This window comes from Rhinolophus sinicus, chromosome 5, assembly GCF_057876585.1.
Source record: "Rhinolophus sinicus isolate RSI-liver-muscle chromosome 5, RSI-T2T, whole genome shotgun sequence".
NCBI classification, from domain to species: domain Eukaryota; kingdom Metazoa; phylum Chordata; class Mammalia; order Chiroptera; family Rhinolophidae; genus Rhinolophus; species Rhinolophus sinicus.
In genome coordinates, this window is record NC_142505.1 from 14,356,469 (window position 1) to 14,369,987 (window position 13,519).

Consider the following 13,519-nt stretch of genomic DNA (forward strand, 5'->3'; position numbering starts at 1 on the left):
AGCAAAATCCTCATCAGAACCAGGTTTACAAATCTCCAGGGGATCCCTTTGGGCTTTATCCTCATCCTTTTCCTTCCTGCATCATCCTGCAGGGAAGTCATGAGGCTGAGGAGGGGGAGTTTCCTTAGGATCTACAGATGGAGAGGCCAGGGACATTTCCCGGCCCCCAGCAGCCGATCACTACAAATAACCATCCACTTGCTATCTTCACTTAAGCCATCCAACAGGAAATGCGCAAGTATCAGAGTACAAATCAGAACACTGTAGGAAACACTAAAGAAATGTTTCTTGCTAACAGGCAGAGCCCACATCCCCGCATTGCTCTGTCTAAACAAACATGTATGTGTGTCTGCGTATTTCTTAAAAGCCACATCTTGAAGCAGACCATCTCAGCTCTGAAGTCCATCAACGCGAGCAGCAGCTTGCCCTGGGATTGCATTGCTAAGGTATGCTGTGGCTGGGATGAGGGGGAAGAGTGAAGGGGTGGTCCGTTTGGGGGTGGCGATGCAGGCTTAAGTTATCCCACAGACATCTGCAGGCCATTATGTCATAAAGCCAGGAAGATAAGTCTGCTCGGTGCTAATAACCCTAAATGAAAACCAGGAGCCTTGGAAAACCTCTGCTTGACCAGGTTTACATGCAGTGTCCTCGTGGCAGGAGAAAGATCACAGAAGCCGCCACGACATGCCCAGAGGGCTCTCAAATGGAGAAAGGCACACGAGGATCTTAAAATCAACACTCCTCGTAGTCAACTCGAAAAAGAGGAATGAGTTAAAGAGCAATGTGTAAGAACTTTACTCTGATCTCACAATTTATCCAGTAGAAATAATACTGATCCGGGCCAAAGAAAAGCGATTCCCTTGCCCAGGGTTGTTCCTGATTTCCTTCTCGAGTTCACCCACACAATGGCTGCTCTGTCCGGACGTGGGCCCTGAAGAATCCTGTCGTGAAAGGATTTTTTTTTCCCCTTTTAAATCACTGACCTTATCACATACATATTAGCAGCTTGGAAAAGTATAATCATAGTTGTTTCTTTTTTTTTTCTTTTTTTCTCTCTCTCTCTCTCTTTCTTTTTTTTTTAAAGAGCCCCAAACCACTTCTCCTTGTCAAAGCGAACGAGGCAGCCGGCCTGCTGACCAAGGCAGGACAGGTCCGACTGCTGATCCCTGCTTCCTACTGAAGACACCCCAGGCTGACCACAAAATTTACACGTCAGTTCCCTGCAGGGTTCCACCCAGCAACAAAACAAAACACTGGAGGGCTGGGGGAGCACAGGAAGCAAGGGTCTCTCGCAGGTTGCCTCCCTGTGTGATTAGCTTCCGAGGTCCGGGAACAAGCTTCCAGGAGGATGCGTGGAGAGTGACCCTGGTGGCTGCCCAAGGATGGGGCCCCCTGGATGACTTTCAGCTTGTCAGGAGAAAGATGACAGGGGCAGCCATGACATGCCCAGAGGGCTCTCAAATGCAGAAAGGCACACGAGGATCTTAAAATCAACACTTTTCATGGTGAACTCGAAAAAGAACAATGAGTTAAAGAGTAATGTGGACGAATAGTCAGCTTATCATATCACACTGGGCACAGTGGCCCTGACCCAGAGAAGCCCTTGTGACATGGATGTGACTTCCAGACTACGCCTGAAGCCTTCTTCCTCCTGCCACAGCAGCTGAATGACCTAAGAGTTTATCCCCACTATTAATTATTCATTTCTAATGAAAAGAGGATGATCTCTGTAAATAAATACCCCTTGGAGTGTGTCTGTCTCACACCCAAATCAGTTTCTACATTCCTAAGTTTTCCAGCTGAGCTCCCCGAGTGCCCCTTTTTCCTATGTGTTGAGGACAATGGTTCCAATAAAAGGTTTGGGAGTCAGGCTGGCGGTTTCAGTCACCGTATTGCCACTTACTGGCTGGTGACCTTGGGCAGGTTAACTAACCTCCCTGGGCCATAGTCACCTCATAAATAAAAGGCGGGTAATAAAGGTATCCACCTCCCAGGGCTGTTACGAGGATGAGAGGCAAGAAAGGGGCAGGGCAGGTATACTCTGAGCAGTATGTCTCTTAGCATCTGTCTCTTGGAGTCAGTGAGCTGAGCAGGAGTCTCCAGCAGACGGGGAACCTGAAGCTCTACTGGCAACAACCCCAACCCTCGGCCCTTCATTAACTAACTTACATGTGCAGCAAGAACAATTATGAACCTATAAACTGAACTTCCATTTACGTACTGCCTCTTAAAACCCACTTGTAAAGTCTTTTTTTTCTTACTGAGAAACTTTAGTGCATGAACAGGTTTTGATACTTTACTACGCTTTCATTTTACAGAACATTTATAGAACACTTTATAAGAACAAGACTCAGTTAAAATTTTTTGTTTCCTTAGCAATAATCAAGATACGAGACCAGCCTCTTTGCGACGAGAAGTACAAGCATTGAGTAGGAAGTAATAAGCGCATAATGAGCGCTCGATAAATCAGTATTTGCTGATGGAAAATACCTCTGTGCTCAGTCCCTTTTTGTCACTGACCCACTGGGAGAAAGACACAGGCCTGTGCCACTCTACACACAGAGATCCACAAATATCCTGATGATGCTTCTGCCGAGAGCATGACTTCCTTTTTTCCCATGGACTGGGTTTGACACCATCAGCAGGATTGAACACCAAGCTGATCTGGCAAAAAACAGAACTCACCACTTCCATGTCCCAAGTCTGGGGCACGAGGGCAGAGCTTAACCAGCTCCTCATTTCAATGCCAATTGTGACAACGGCCCTGTGATAGCTTTCAGGCCCTTCCTCCCTGGACCGCTATCTTTCTAGATTATATTTTACAGTATACTCCTTTGGCTTAGCACAGATGGTTGACAAAGGAGTAACAAAAAAATAAATACATAAAGTCTCTGCTCCTTAAATAAACAGCTCTAAATCTGGGCAAGAATTTGGATATAATCTTCTGTAGGTAGAATGCATCCCTGAATGTGAGCAAACTCAGGAGTCTATAAGTTTTTGTTTTTAATAAGCAATAGCATTTGTTTTTGTCTTTCACTAGAGGGTGGAAAGACTAAAGGCAGGAACAATCTTGTGGGGTCCTCCGTATCCCAGGAGGTGGTGCAGGGTAAAGGATCCCTACATGTTTGTCGAATGAATGTGCGAACAAACAGGTACCACGTCACTCTCACACCAATTACCATTGAGTACTGAGGGACTATCCCACCGGCGTCACCATGATAGATATAGACTGCCCCGGAGAAGTCGTCTTCCTTGGGCGCACCAATAGCCACATCTAAGGGGAGAAAAACAGCTATGGGTTAGAAAAGCCACACAGAATAACATAAGAGCCAATTCCTTCCATCATGTGTGAATCCCTCCATACCAGAAATTTCTTGGTTGCTGGCGGTTCATACATCAACTTAGGCACAGAAGCTCCCAGCAGAAAAAAAAAGTTAAAAAGAAAATCATAGAAGCTGAGAAAAGTTTAGTTCCAGAAAAGTTTCTAGCTCATCCTTCTAGGAAAAATCGTTCAGCCATCCAATAAAATAAATACAAACCTCCGGCCCTCAGTTCTGTTTCTCAGAGAGGGAAATTCCATAGACAATGGTTATTGCACAAGTGAGAAAGTCAACTCTATTCCTGGATAAGGGAATTGTATAAAATTGCATTCACTTCACACAAAAGTCAACACTACTCTGACAAACTGACAACTCCTGGAACAAAGCCTAGATCTTCCTGACTTTGTTCCCTTTGCTTCTAACACAAGTCACGTGTCTGTAGAAGTGAGGTCAAGCGTGAAGGGCACGCACCCACCACCTCCAGGGAGGTCTCCTCTCTCCAGATGAAGCCCTCTCTGGCCAGGGGTGTGAGGGGATGAAAGGAACCTGGATGCCTGGCCCGAGGCAACAGCTGCCCCCCAGCCCATGTTCCACCTCAGCCATCTCCCTAGTGACATGGCTTCCACAGGTCCTGAGGTCTGAGTACTGCATACACAGTGACGGGAGGAGGTATTTAAAAGACCAGAAAGAGAAGCCAAGACGGGGAAGGCTACCGATGTCCAAACAGAAGTGGACATCAGGTATGTCCCTCCCCCCAGCACTGACACATTCAATCGTCAGTCAGTCCCACAGGCTGTCACTATCAGGGGAGAGTGTGACCTCTCCTCATGTGTTTCGAACTTCTCTTCCATAAGAAGCCCCAGTGGACCAGCCCCAAAGTTCACTTGCACCCCAGTCCCACTGAGCTGATGAGAAGGGACTACGTAGAAGCACAACTCCAGGGGGCTCAGAGCTCAGCCCTGAGCATCTACACAGACAACATGTTCTCTAAAAGGTGTCCTCCCTTCCCAGTGTGCATTGACCGGCCTTCCAAGCAGGCAGGGAGATCCAGGAGTGCATCACGTGAGGGCAAAGTTAGACGCAGGCATGAGCTCACTGACCTGGGAACCCGTCATCGTCAAGGTCACCCAGGCTGGCGATGCTTTCCCCAAAGTGTGCGTTGTAGGCACCGTCCCCGTTCAGGACCAGCTGCTCCTCCAGGGCCCCCTGAGAAAACAGGATGGAGGAAAAAACGGAAAACAAAACAAAAAACAGAACTAAAAACACAATTTAAAAACCAGAGCTGGCAATACCGCCCCTCTAGTGCACACTCATGGACAGGAAACACCTGGGCAGAATCACAGGCACCCAGACCTCTCTCTCCCGGTGACAAGATGAGTCCCTTGGACCTGGGCAGCGTGACGGTGTCTAACAACTTGAGATGCCTTTTACTGGGAAGGAGAACTCACGCTGGGAGTAACTAAATCTCCCCCTTGTCCTATGGCTCTATAACCGAACCCACCTGCCCACCTACCCACAGTCGCTTCTCAGCTTTCTGTACGGCATAGCATTTTTGCCCTAAATTTGTTTTAAACAGGAATACAATTTCTATTTTTCTCTCCTGCTTTTTGGGATGTTTGTAAAGCTGTTTTGCAGAGTGCGTGTGTTAGTATTGTGACAGAGGGAGTCATGGTTGCAAGCACCCCATACCCAGTAGTTCTTGGCTGGGGTCTGGATGGGGGCACACACATCAGTACGTATTATCAGGCGTGGTCTCAATGTCCTGAGCACACCCCAACCCACAGAGGGAGAAGGTTGATGGTGATGGTGGCAAGCAAAGCCATTTGAGGACATCCACTCTATTCCCCAACCATGGCTATGTGACTATCAGTGTTAAGACACAATCTGATGGTCTGGGGCACGAGAGTGTCTGAACCTGCCCCAGGGCAGACATACTCTGGACCCACTGTACACCCACAGAGCACCCCAGGGAGCACGTGGCTTTTGCCGACCAAATGTTTTTCACTCGAAACACAAACCACTTGCAACTTAGCAACCATAAACCTGTGATGATTTCTTACATCAATGCAACCCCCACCCCACAACAGAACTATGTAATGGTTTCTTCCTATTAATACGGTGGGCAGAAGAAGCACCAAGACGTGATTTCTTGATTGTACCCGGCACTGTGTGTCCACCTCTTCATTTCCATCGCACAAGGACTCTGAGGAAGACCCACTTCACAGAGGAGGAAACTGAGCCACCAACTGTAAGCTCTTTGTCCATGTCACACAGGCTAGTCAGTGACAAAACCAAGCTTCCAAGGCAGGTCTCCCGAGCACCAGTCATCGCTTTTTCCGAACTTCTCCCCACTGCTTTGCAACCACTAATCAAAGAGGAAGAGGCTGGACAGAAATAAGAGTACCCTGGCATTTAGTGAGCACGTGGCATTGGAAACATTGGTCGAGGGGCTGAGATGTGTGGGTAAAACGTGTCCAGGGCAGGTCTGGGGAATCACCCTGCTCCGTGTCCACACCCAGACTGAGACGTATCGTCAGGCTGGTGGTCTGGTTGCAGTATTGCCTCAGACAAGTTCACACCCACACAAATGCTCCCGTCTCCTGCAAGCAGCGTGGCTGGCAGCTGCCGAGGGCCAGCTGTTCTCAGCTTCATGATGACCACTTCGTTTCTCCCTGTGCTGTGCCTGTCCCCCTTGTGGGGACGCAGGTGCTCATACTCGCTGCAACGGATACCAGGAAGCTTCTCCCCTCCCAGGTTGAGATCCACCTCACAGAGTTTGCAAACATCCAGGAAACTCCAAGGCTCTAACGTCCTCTGACTCCTCTTTGAATAGCTGCCCGTTCTCTCTGGTGTCTGACCACCTGGTGGTAGTTAAACACCATCGCTCCCTCCCAATTGGGATAACTAGCACCTTGGTCGCTGCTGAAAAGCACTCACTTTTTTGATTATGGAAGTATTACATTCTTGCTATTTGGATAAAGATAAAACTAAACCTCTACCCAAGCACAACCACCCAGGGAGATCTGTTCATAACATTCCCTATGTATCCTGTGTATTTTTAAAGGTTGTTTGTACACACAGTTTTTATCCTGCCTTTCCCCTGATTATCTTATAAGCATTTTCTCATGTTAGCTCAAAGGCTGTGGTACCCAAATATATTCCTTTAACTATTTCCTGCTTGTTGAACACTCTTACTTCCAGATTCTTTCTCACTGGTCTCCTGCCGCCTGTCCCTGCCCACCCTCTGCTCAGCTAAACAGAGGCAGAGGCATCTTTCTGACCCCATCCCATGCCTTTCACGATTCTGCAGAATAAGGGACATCTTATGATTATGACCCTTGGCCACTGCATTGCCCCCACCCAACCCCCATGGTGAACTAAATGCTCCTGCTGCTCATACCTCAACCCACTCGCCCAGCTCCCAGCCCACTCCAGCCCATCTGCCTAACTCCTACTCCTTCACGGATTCGTTCCAGCCATTGTGTCCTCTGAGAAGGCTTCTCTGCTTCCCTAGGCAGGTGTTGTATATATGCCCAGGAAGGCAACATAACCAAGAGGTGAAGCAAGCCAGCTCTGAAGCCAGCTTCCCTACGTTCACATCCCAGCCCCATCACTTCTTAGCTGTGTGGTTTGGGGCAGGTTACTTAACCTCTCTGAGCCTCCGTTTTTTTCACCTGAAAAATGGGGACCCCTGATACCATGTACACACTACATTGAAATAATTCACAGAAAGAGAGAGGAACAGTTCCCGGTACATAGTAAGCATCCAAACCACAGCCATTAAGATTTTTCTTGATCCCTGTATGTTTGCAGTTGTAACATTGTATGTAACGTTCCATTGACGGAACATTGAGCTTTCTGCAGGTAGAAAGCTCCTACCTGGGCAATGGGGCTCAGTGCACGGCCCAGAGGGATGTTCAAACAACGCCCACTGGGCAAATGTTCCTCTCCCACACCCCGTCCACATGTAGCCCAGCACTGTACTCACGTTTCCTCTGTTGATGTAGACGGTGACCTGCCCCTCGTCCCTGATCTCAGAAAACATGGGGGCCCCCACCAGCAGGTCAGAGAGGCCGTCTGCGTTCAGGTCAACTGCACATAAGGAGGAGCCGAAGTAAGAGCCCATCTGCAACCAAGTCGAGTTGCAACAAAGCGTTCAGTGTCTGCCCTCACACAGGAAGCCCTCGCTCTCCTCCAGCCCACTGGCTTTAGAAGCACTTGCCCCCAGGCCCCTCAGAGGCTAGACAGCAGCTCTGCCCCTTAGCCCCACAAGCTAGAATGCCTAGGGAAACAGTAAAATATCTGACTTCCCTTCCCAGCAGTGAGGCACAGCCCCCAGTCAATGTGAGACCAGAGCTAACTGGCTCCGTCCCCTTTCCCAGAGCCCTACCAAAGGGAAAACAAATGGACCCATCCCAGAGAATGAGGCACTGGTTTTAAAAATACGAGGTGAGGTTGCAAATACAGGTTACAACCAGGTAGAACTCATAAGACTACTTGACAGAAGAGGAAACACAGCCAGGTTACACTGGCTCTTCTTTAATGATAGCTTAATCCAGTACCTATTATTTTAAACCAGGGGTCTCAAACCCAAATGCCAATGGGATGCAGGCAGGTGATATGACACGTATAAGAAAAAGCAACTAACAGTGTAAGTATGCTGACAAGTGGCAATGACGCTTGGCTTCAGTGTCTGGGAAGCAACAGGGAATGGTGGAGACAGTGGCAAATGAGTCCACAGACCCAGCTAAAGGAGCAGCTCCTGCCCAGGGGTTGTCAACTGCTGTGAAGAGGAAGCCTGACCCAGGGAAAGCCAATTTTCCCATTTTTCAAGAGAAGCCAAAAATCTAAAATTTTACTTAAAAGGCCTATTTTTTAAATACAACAAATTGGCTCATATTAAAAATTAAAACAAACAAACAAACGTACTGTGCAGGACAAACAAAATTTTTTGTAGGCTGTATCCTTTCCAACGTCTGCCAGTTTACAACTGCTGGTTATAAAAAAAAAGAAAAAAGAAAAAAAAAAGCTATCCTTTTTTAAAAAATGTTTTCAAATAAAAGGGCTCTGTTTGTTATCACCATGAACAAGCATTTTCTTCATTGTTGGAGTATATTGGCAGCTAAGCCCAGGGAGTGGGACACAGGTAGAGGGCACTCCTGACTATTTCCTGCAGTTAGCCCTGGGACACGAGGACTCAGAAGTCCTTCCCCAGTCATATGCCAAGGCCACTTCCACCCAACCCACACCCGCTTCCAGCCCTTCCATTCCCAAGGGAGAAGGGCACAGTGGAGGTTTAGAATCACAGGAGGCAGGGGAGACAGAAACCAGTTGCCAGTCGCTAATTCAACAGCCTTGCCAATCACCCAGTCTGGACTTTAGTTAAAGAACTAAGACCCAGGCAAGCTCTTGAAGCCACCAGCTGTTGTCTCTGTCTGAGCCCCAGGGAAGTCTTTGTTACATTCCAATGAGCTATTTAACTTGGCATTGTTGTCAGTGTTAAATCAGAAATCCTTGCACATGAAGTTTCCTATCTATATACTGATGCATCACACACTCCGTTAGTGCAATAAAACTTCAACATGGCCGTGACATGCTTTGGGATGAGTGTTTCTTCATCAGAGCTCACCCATCAGCCTGGAAATTCGGGCATGTGTGTCTCTATTAACATCTGAACTACATACATACTGGTGATTTCTTATGTGTCTATGCAGGATGTCAACCAATAAAGACCAGAACTGGGTTTTTTTGGTGTGTTTGTTATGGTGAAGCCAGGAGACAGAATTAGCTGACCAAATTCTGGCCAAACAAAAGCAGAAGTGGACTAGTGGTTTACTGAGTCAGAACCCTCTTCTCTGTGTGTGACTCTGGACACAGAGTAAAGCTAAAGGCACCCTTTGAAAGCTCGGGGTCATGTCCTTTCCCTACGAAACAATGGATAAGTCAGAGGGACAAGGATTTCTCATGTCTTGTGGCAAAAAGCAGAATAAGATGTATAGAGTAATGGTCTATTTCAAAATCGGAGAGGTGATGGGGGTAAAGCTAGAAGACAGTGCAACAAGAGGGCAAGAGTGAGTGACAGAATGAAGGAATAACTCTAAAATGGTACGAGGTAAGGACAAGAAGAGCCCCCAAAGAAAATGAAAAGCAGCATGGCTCCAGGGCTGGGAGGTGAAATGCCTGGGCTCTTTAATCCCCCCCTTCAGAAGTCATGACACATCCTGTCTTAAGGACATTCAAGCAGACAAGTAAGCTGGTCTCCTGGAACTCAGTTTCATAAAGTCCAAGGAAGTTTGGACACGTGGCTTCTCAAATGTTAACCTCTCATTTTACTGACTCTCAAATCTACCCCTCAAAACCTGACCATTACCCAGTTACAGATGGGTGGCCATGTAAGTTATCATCCAGACCAGGCTGTTTCTGAGAAGGAGCGAGAACACAATTACAGACTGTTAATTACGCCAGGATGACAGGCAATAATGGGTCTCTCCAGGGTACAGGCCGTGGGGAGTGGAGTGGGGGACAGAGGAAGCAGGCAAGCAGGTACAGCTACCGATACACATGGAAACATTCCGAAGTCGGTGACGGGTATGTTTAAGCTCCACACAGCACTTTCTAAAAAATAGTAGTTATGTGAGGTGATGGATGTGTTAATCATTTCAGTGTGTGTGTGTGTGTGTGTGTGTGTGTGTGTGTACTGAGGGTTCCAAAAAAGTGACACAAAAAAAGTATACAAGTGGACACTTTGGTCAACATTGCTCAAGAAGTAGTTCGCAATAATCAGAAGTGTCTGGATGCTGATGGTAACCACTTTGAGCACCTCTTGTAATTGCAGAAGTCAAACATGACTTGTATTCATGTTTTATTATCAGTATATATTATTACAATTTTAACACAGTTTTCCTTTCTTAAAATGTGTATACATGTTTTTGGCATTCTCTGTATATATACCAATTATCAAATGATCATGCTATACACCTTAAACTTACACAACATTATATGTAAATTATATCCCCATAAATCAGGGGGAAAGGGGAAAGAATCCTTTAATTTTATGCTTTCAAGCTCAGATACATTTGAAGGGGAGCAGAGGGGGTTTTCCTCAGTAGACATACTCACCTATTGATTATTTTTTGGAGAAAGATCTAAAATGTTAGGCTTAGCAGCATTCATACCCTACTTGCTCTTTGGGACTTTTTTTTTTTTAAATCACAAATGACATAGAGTTATACATTTTCTATCTTTAGAGGGGCTTGGAAAACCTTTTCTGCAGAATTGCTCATAGTCATTTTCCAGTGTTGCTGCTTTGGGGCTTGGAAATGTTAAAATAACAGGCCAGCCCAGTTCTCAGGGGAACGCAGGGTTGTTCTCAGGGAAAACTTCACAAGTTCGGGGATGCATTTTTGTTGTTCTTGGAAAGATGACAATTACATACTGAGTATACACATTAAGGTTGTTAAAACTGCAAAAAGTGAGTGGAATTTATGGAACTCAGAATAGGACTCACCATCAAAACCATATGTAACGATGCCAGGCTGCGTGCCGCAGGTCTAACTGACAGCAGGAACTGAACTGGGGCTGGGACACATGACCACCGAGAAAGGAAACCATCTTCCCCCCCCACCGCCCGCTTTTCTCAGGGTAGTGATGAGGTAAAATCATCTTCTGACATTCTATCTCCTGTCATCTCCCTCCCGTGTCCCAGGTGTCCCAAGCTTCTTCCCAGAGCTCACTAAGGCCTCTACCAAGAGAAGCCTCTGAATGACCAATCTCATCTCCCAGCCTGAATTGGCGTCCCCTTAGAGCATCCAATCACACTAAGCAACCTTGCTGATCTAAGCCACACAAGGTGTCCATGGCTAAGAAGCCCACGTTTATTAATCAAAGGAATCTCCAGCTGGCTGACTTTCAGACTATGGTGCAGTAATAACAGGAATTAAGATGAGAAATTTGCAGGAATTAGGATTGGGGAGAGGGTGAGGACAAACCACATAGGCAGATAAACCTTGCCCGTGACTAATTTAATGGCAGCCTTCCCGAGCGAGGGCAAATGGGTGTTTTGTTTGCTTTTTCTTTGTGTGACAACAATCCCCATGGCAATGGTGGTGGGGGTGCTCAGGATGCAGGGAGGAGGGGGCAGCACTGCACTGGTGAGATAAGGAGCATGAGAACCGCTGGTCTCTGTGCCTCCTTTGAAAGTTATCAGTATACATATCAGGGATTGCTACCTGTACGCAACCGTACATGACCCCTCTGGAGGTGTAGATGTGTCTGTATGAAACAAAGACGGACAGATGGAGAGGGACAGAGGCAGACAGAAACAGCGTGCAGTAATTCTGAAGACAGGGTCTGAACTATGGACAACCTTTGAAAGCTCTGTGCTGGAACTTAGCCACGTACACACTCATCTGGCTGCATGTCTCCTCCGGCAAGCATGAATCCCTTGAATTTTCAGGTTACACGGTGTTGGGAAGGTTAAGGCACCAACAGGCAGTAGAACTGCCATGTAAATATAGGGCACAGATAGGGCCTTTAAATCAATTTTTGAAAAAGTAAAAACTGATTCCCACATGGTGACATCTCTCAAACAACAAAAAGACATTTACACCAAGAATCTCACCTTTTTACCTGATGCCTGAAAAATCTTAATTAAGGTGCCTGATCTTCGGTCAGCTCTAAAAATATAAACCTATGGAATGAAAAAAAAAAAAAAAAATCCAGGTAAGATGGAAGCAATAACCAAAGATATTTACCATCATCACCCTGGGAGTCCTATTTAAATGCCTGGCCAGGCACAGGGCAGGTGTGCTTACACTGGCTGACAATAATGAAGTCAGTGTTGCCCTCATTTTATCAACTCTGCAAAGAAAGAAAGTGTCCTTCCATCCTCAGGCAGAGATCACCTCCATTGCGCCTGAGACACGTAACTGATGGAAACCACGCACAATGAGACCCAGGGAGCTTCCAAATTACTACTATCCAACAATTTGACTCTTGGAAACAATATTTTCTTCGTTGAAAAGTATGTCCTTCATTCCTACTAGTTAGAGCTTTAGCAGGCATGTCAAGATAAGACAGAGTGAGGGAGGTATTTTAGACAAAGCCATTTTCCAAAGTGATACCACAGAACATTCGAGCCATGAAATCTGCTTGGGTAAATATGAGTTTAGTTTGGGAAGTGCCAGAGTTAAACGTTATATAAAATCCTTTACCATGGGACTCTTCAGAGCCCTAATGTGCATGTTTATACCCTGAATCTCCACCACAAAGAAGCTCATTCATGTAGAACTTCCTAAATGACATGACTATGGAAGTTCTTTTCCTAGTTGCATCTTATGGGAGGAGTGTCCCATGAGAATAAAGATAGGGGGCCCTGCCATGGGGTAAGGAATCACCATCTTAGTGTGAATGCTTTTGTGCCCTGACACCAGAAACAAACAACCACCCAAATCCTGAAGGCCAGAGGTCCATGCTGGGCTCCTTGGGAATCAGGTGTGTACCAGACCCCACCCTCTGGGAATTTGGAACAGTCAGCAATTTTGTCAATTATGACCAGTTAACCCAGAGCTTTTCATGTGATCTAACTGAAAGCAGCATTTTCATGCTCTTTTTTGTTGTTGTTGTTGACTGGGTCCAGGATTCTCTCTGTCTGGCTCTACTGTGTTTCCCCGAAAATAAGACCTAGCCAGACAATCAGCTCACATGACGACATGTTCACAGTGGAACAGTGGCAGCATGGTCCCCCCTTCTGTCTGAGCCCACACTATCCCACGGACTCTTCTCCTCACCTTTCCGATGCCTTCATCCTGTGGGGCACCTCCCACCACATCGGTGGTGGACACGTGAGAGAAATGGCCGGCGGTAACCGCATAGCCTGTAAGAGATGGGCAGCAACCAAGCATGGGGTTGAGAAAGAAGGGCAGGGAAGGAAAAGTTCCTTCAGAGGAAAACGTTTCTCAAGCACCCCTGTCTAGATAGTTAGGATTCCGCTTTTCTTGGAACATAAAGTACAGGGAACAAATGGCAGCTGTCAGTCTTCTCATGCTGGAATGGCTCATCTCACATGACCACATGTTCACAAGGAAAGAGTGGTTTCTGAGTGTCCTCTTTGGAACAGGTACTATGCTAAATACTCGGTATCTATTTTCTTCTTCTTTTTGATACATTTTGAATTTTTGTACGGTTTGAATTTTCATACG

At 46.5% G+C, this 13,519-nt stretch overlaps 1 protein-coding gene across 1 annotated transcript in view; it reads right to left on the reverse strand.

The window, feature by feature from the left end:
- Nucleotides 1–13,519, reverse strand: part of ITGA9 (integrin subunit alpha 9) — a 303,581-nt gene that overhangs the window by 237,957 nt on the left and 52,105 nt on the right. Inside the window, exons 7-11 of the mRNA XM_019727631.3 lie at nucleotides 13,109–13,194; nucleotides 11,941–12,009; nucleotides 7,309–7,446; nucleotides 4,421–4,526; nucleotides 3,180–3,274 (exon numbers count right to left, since the gene is read on the reverse strand). Of these exons, the coding sequence (XP_019583190.3) occupies nucleotides 3,180–3,274; nucleotides 4,421–4,526; nucleotides 7,309–7,446; nucleotides 11,941–12,009; nucleotides 13,109–13,194 (494 nt within the window). The remainder of the gene's footprint in view (nucleotides 1–3,179; nucleotides 3,275–4,420; nucleotides 4,527–7,308; nucleotides 7,447–11,940; nucleotides 12,010–13,108; nucleotides 13,195–13,519) is intronic.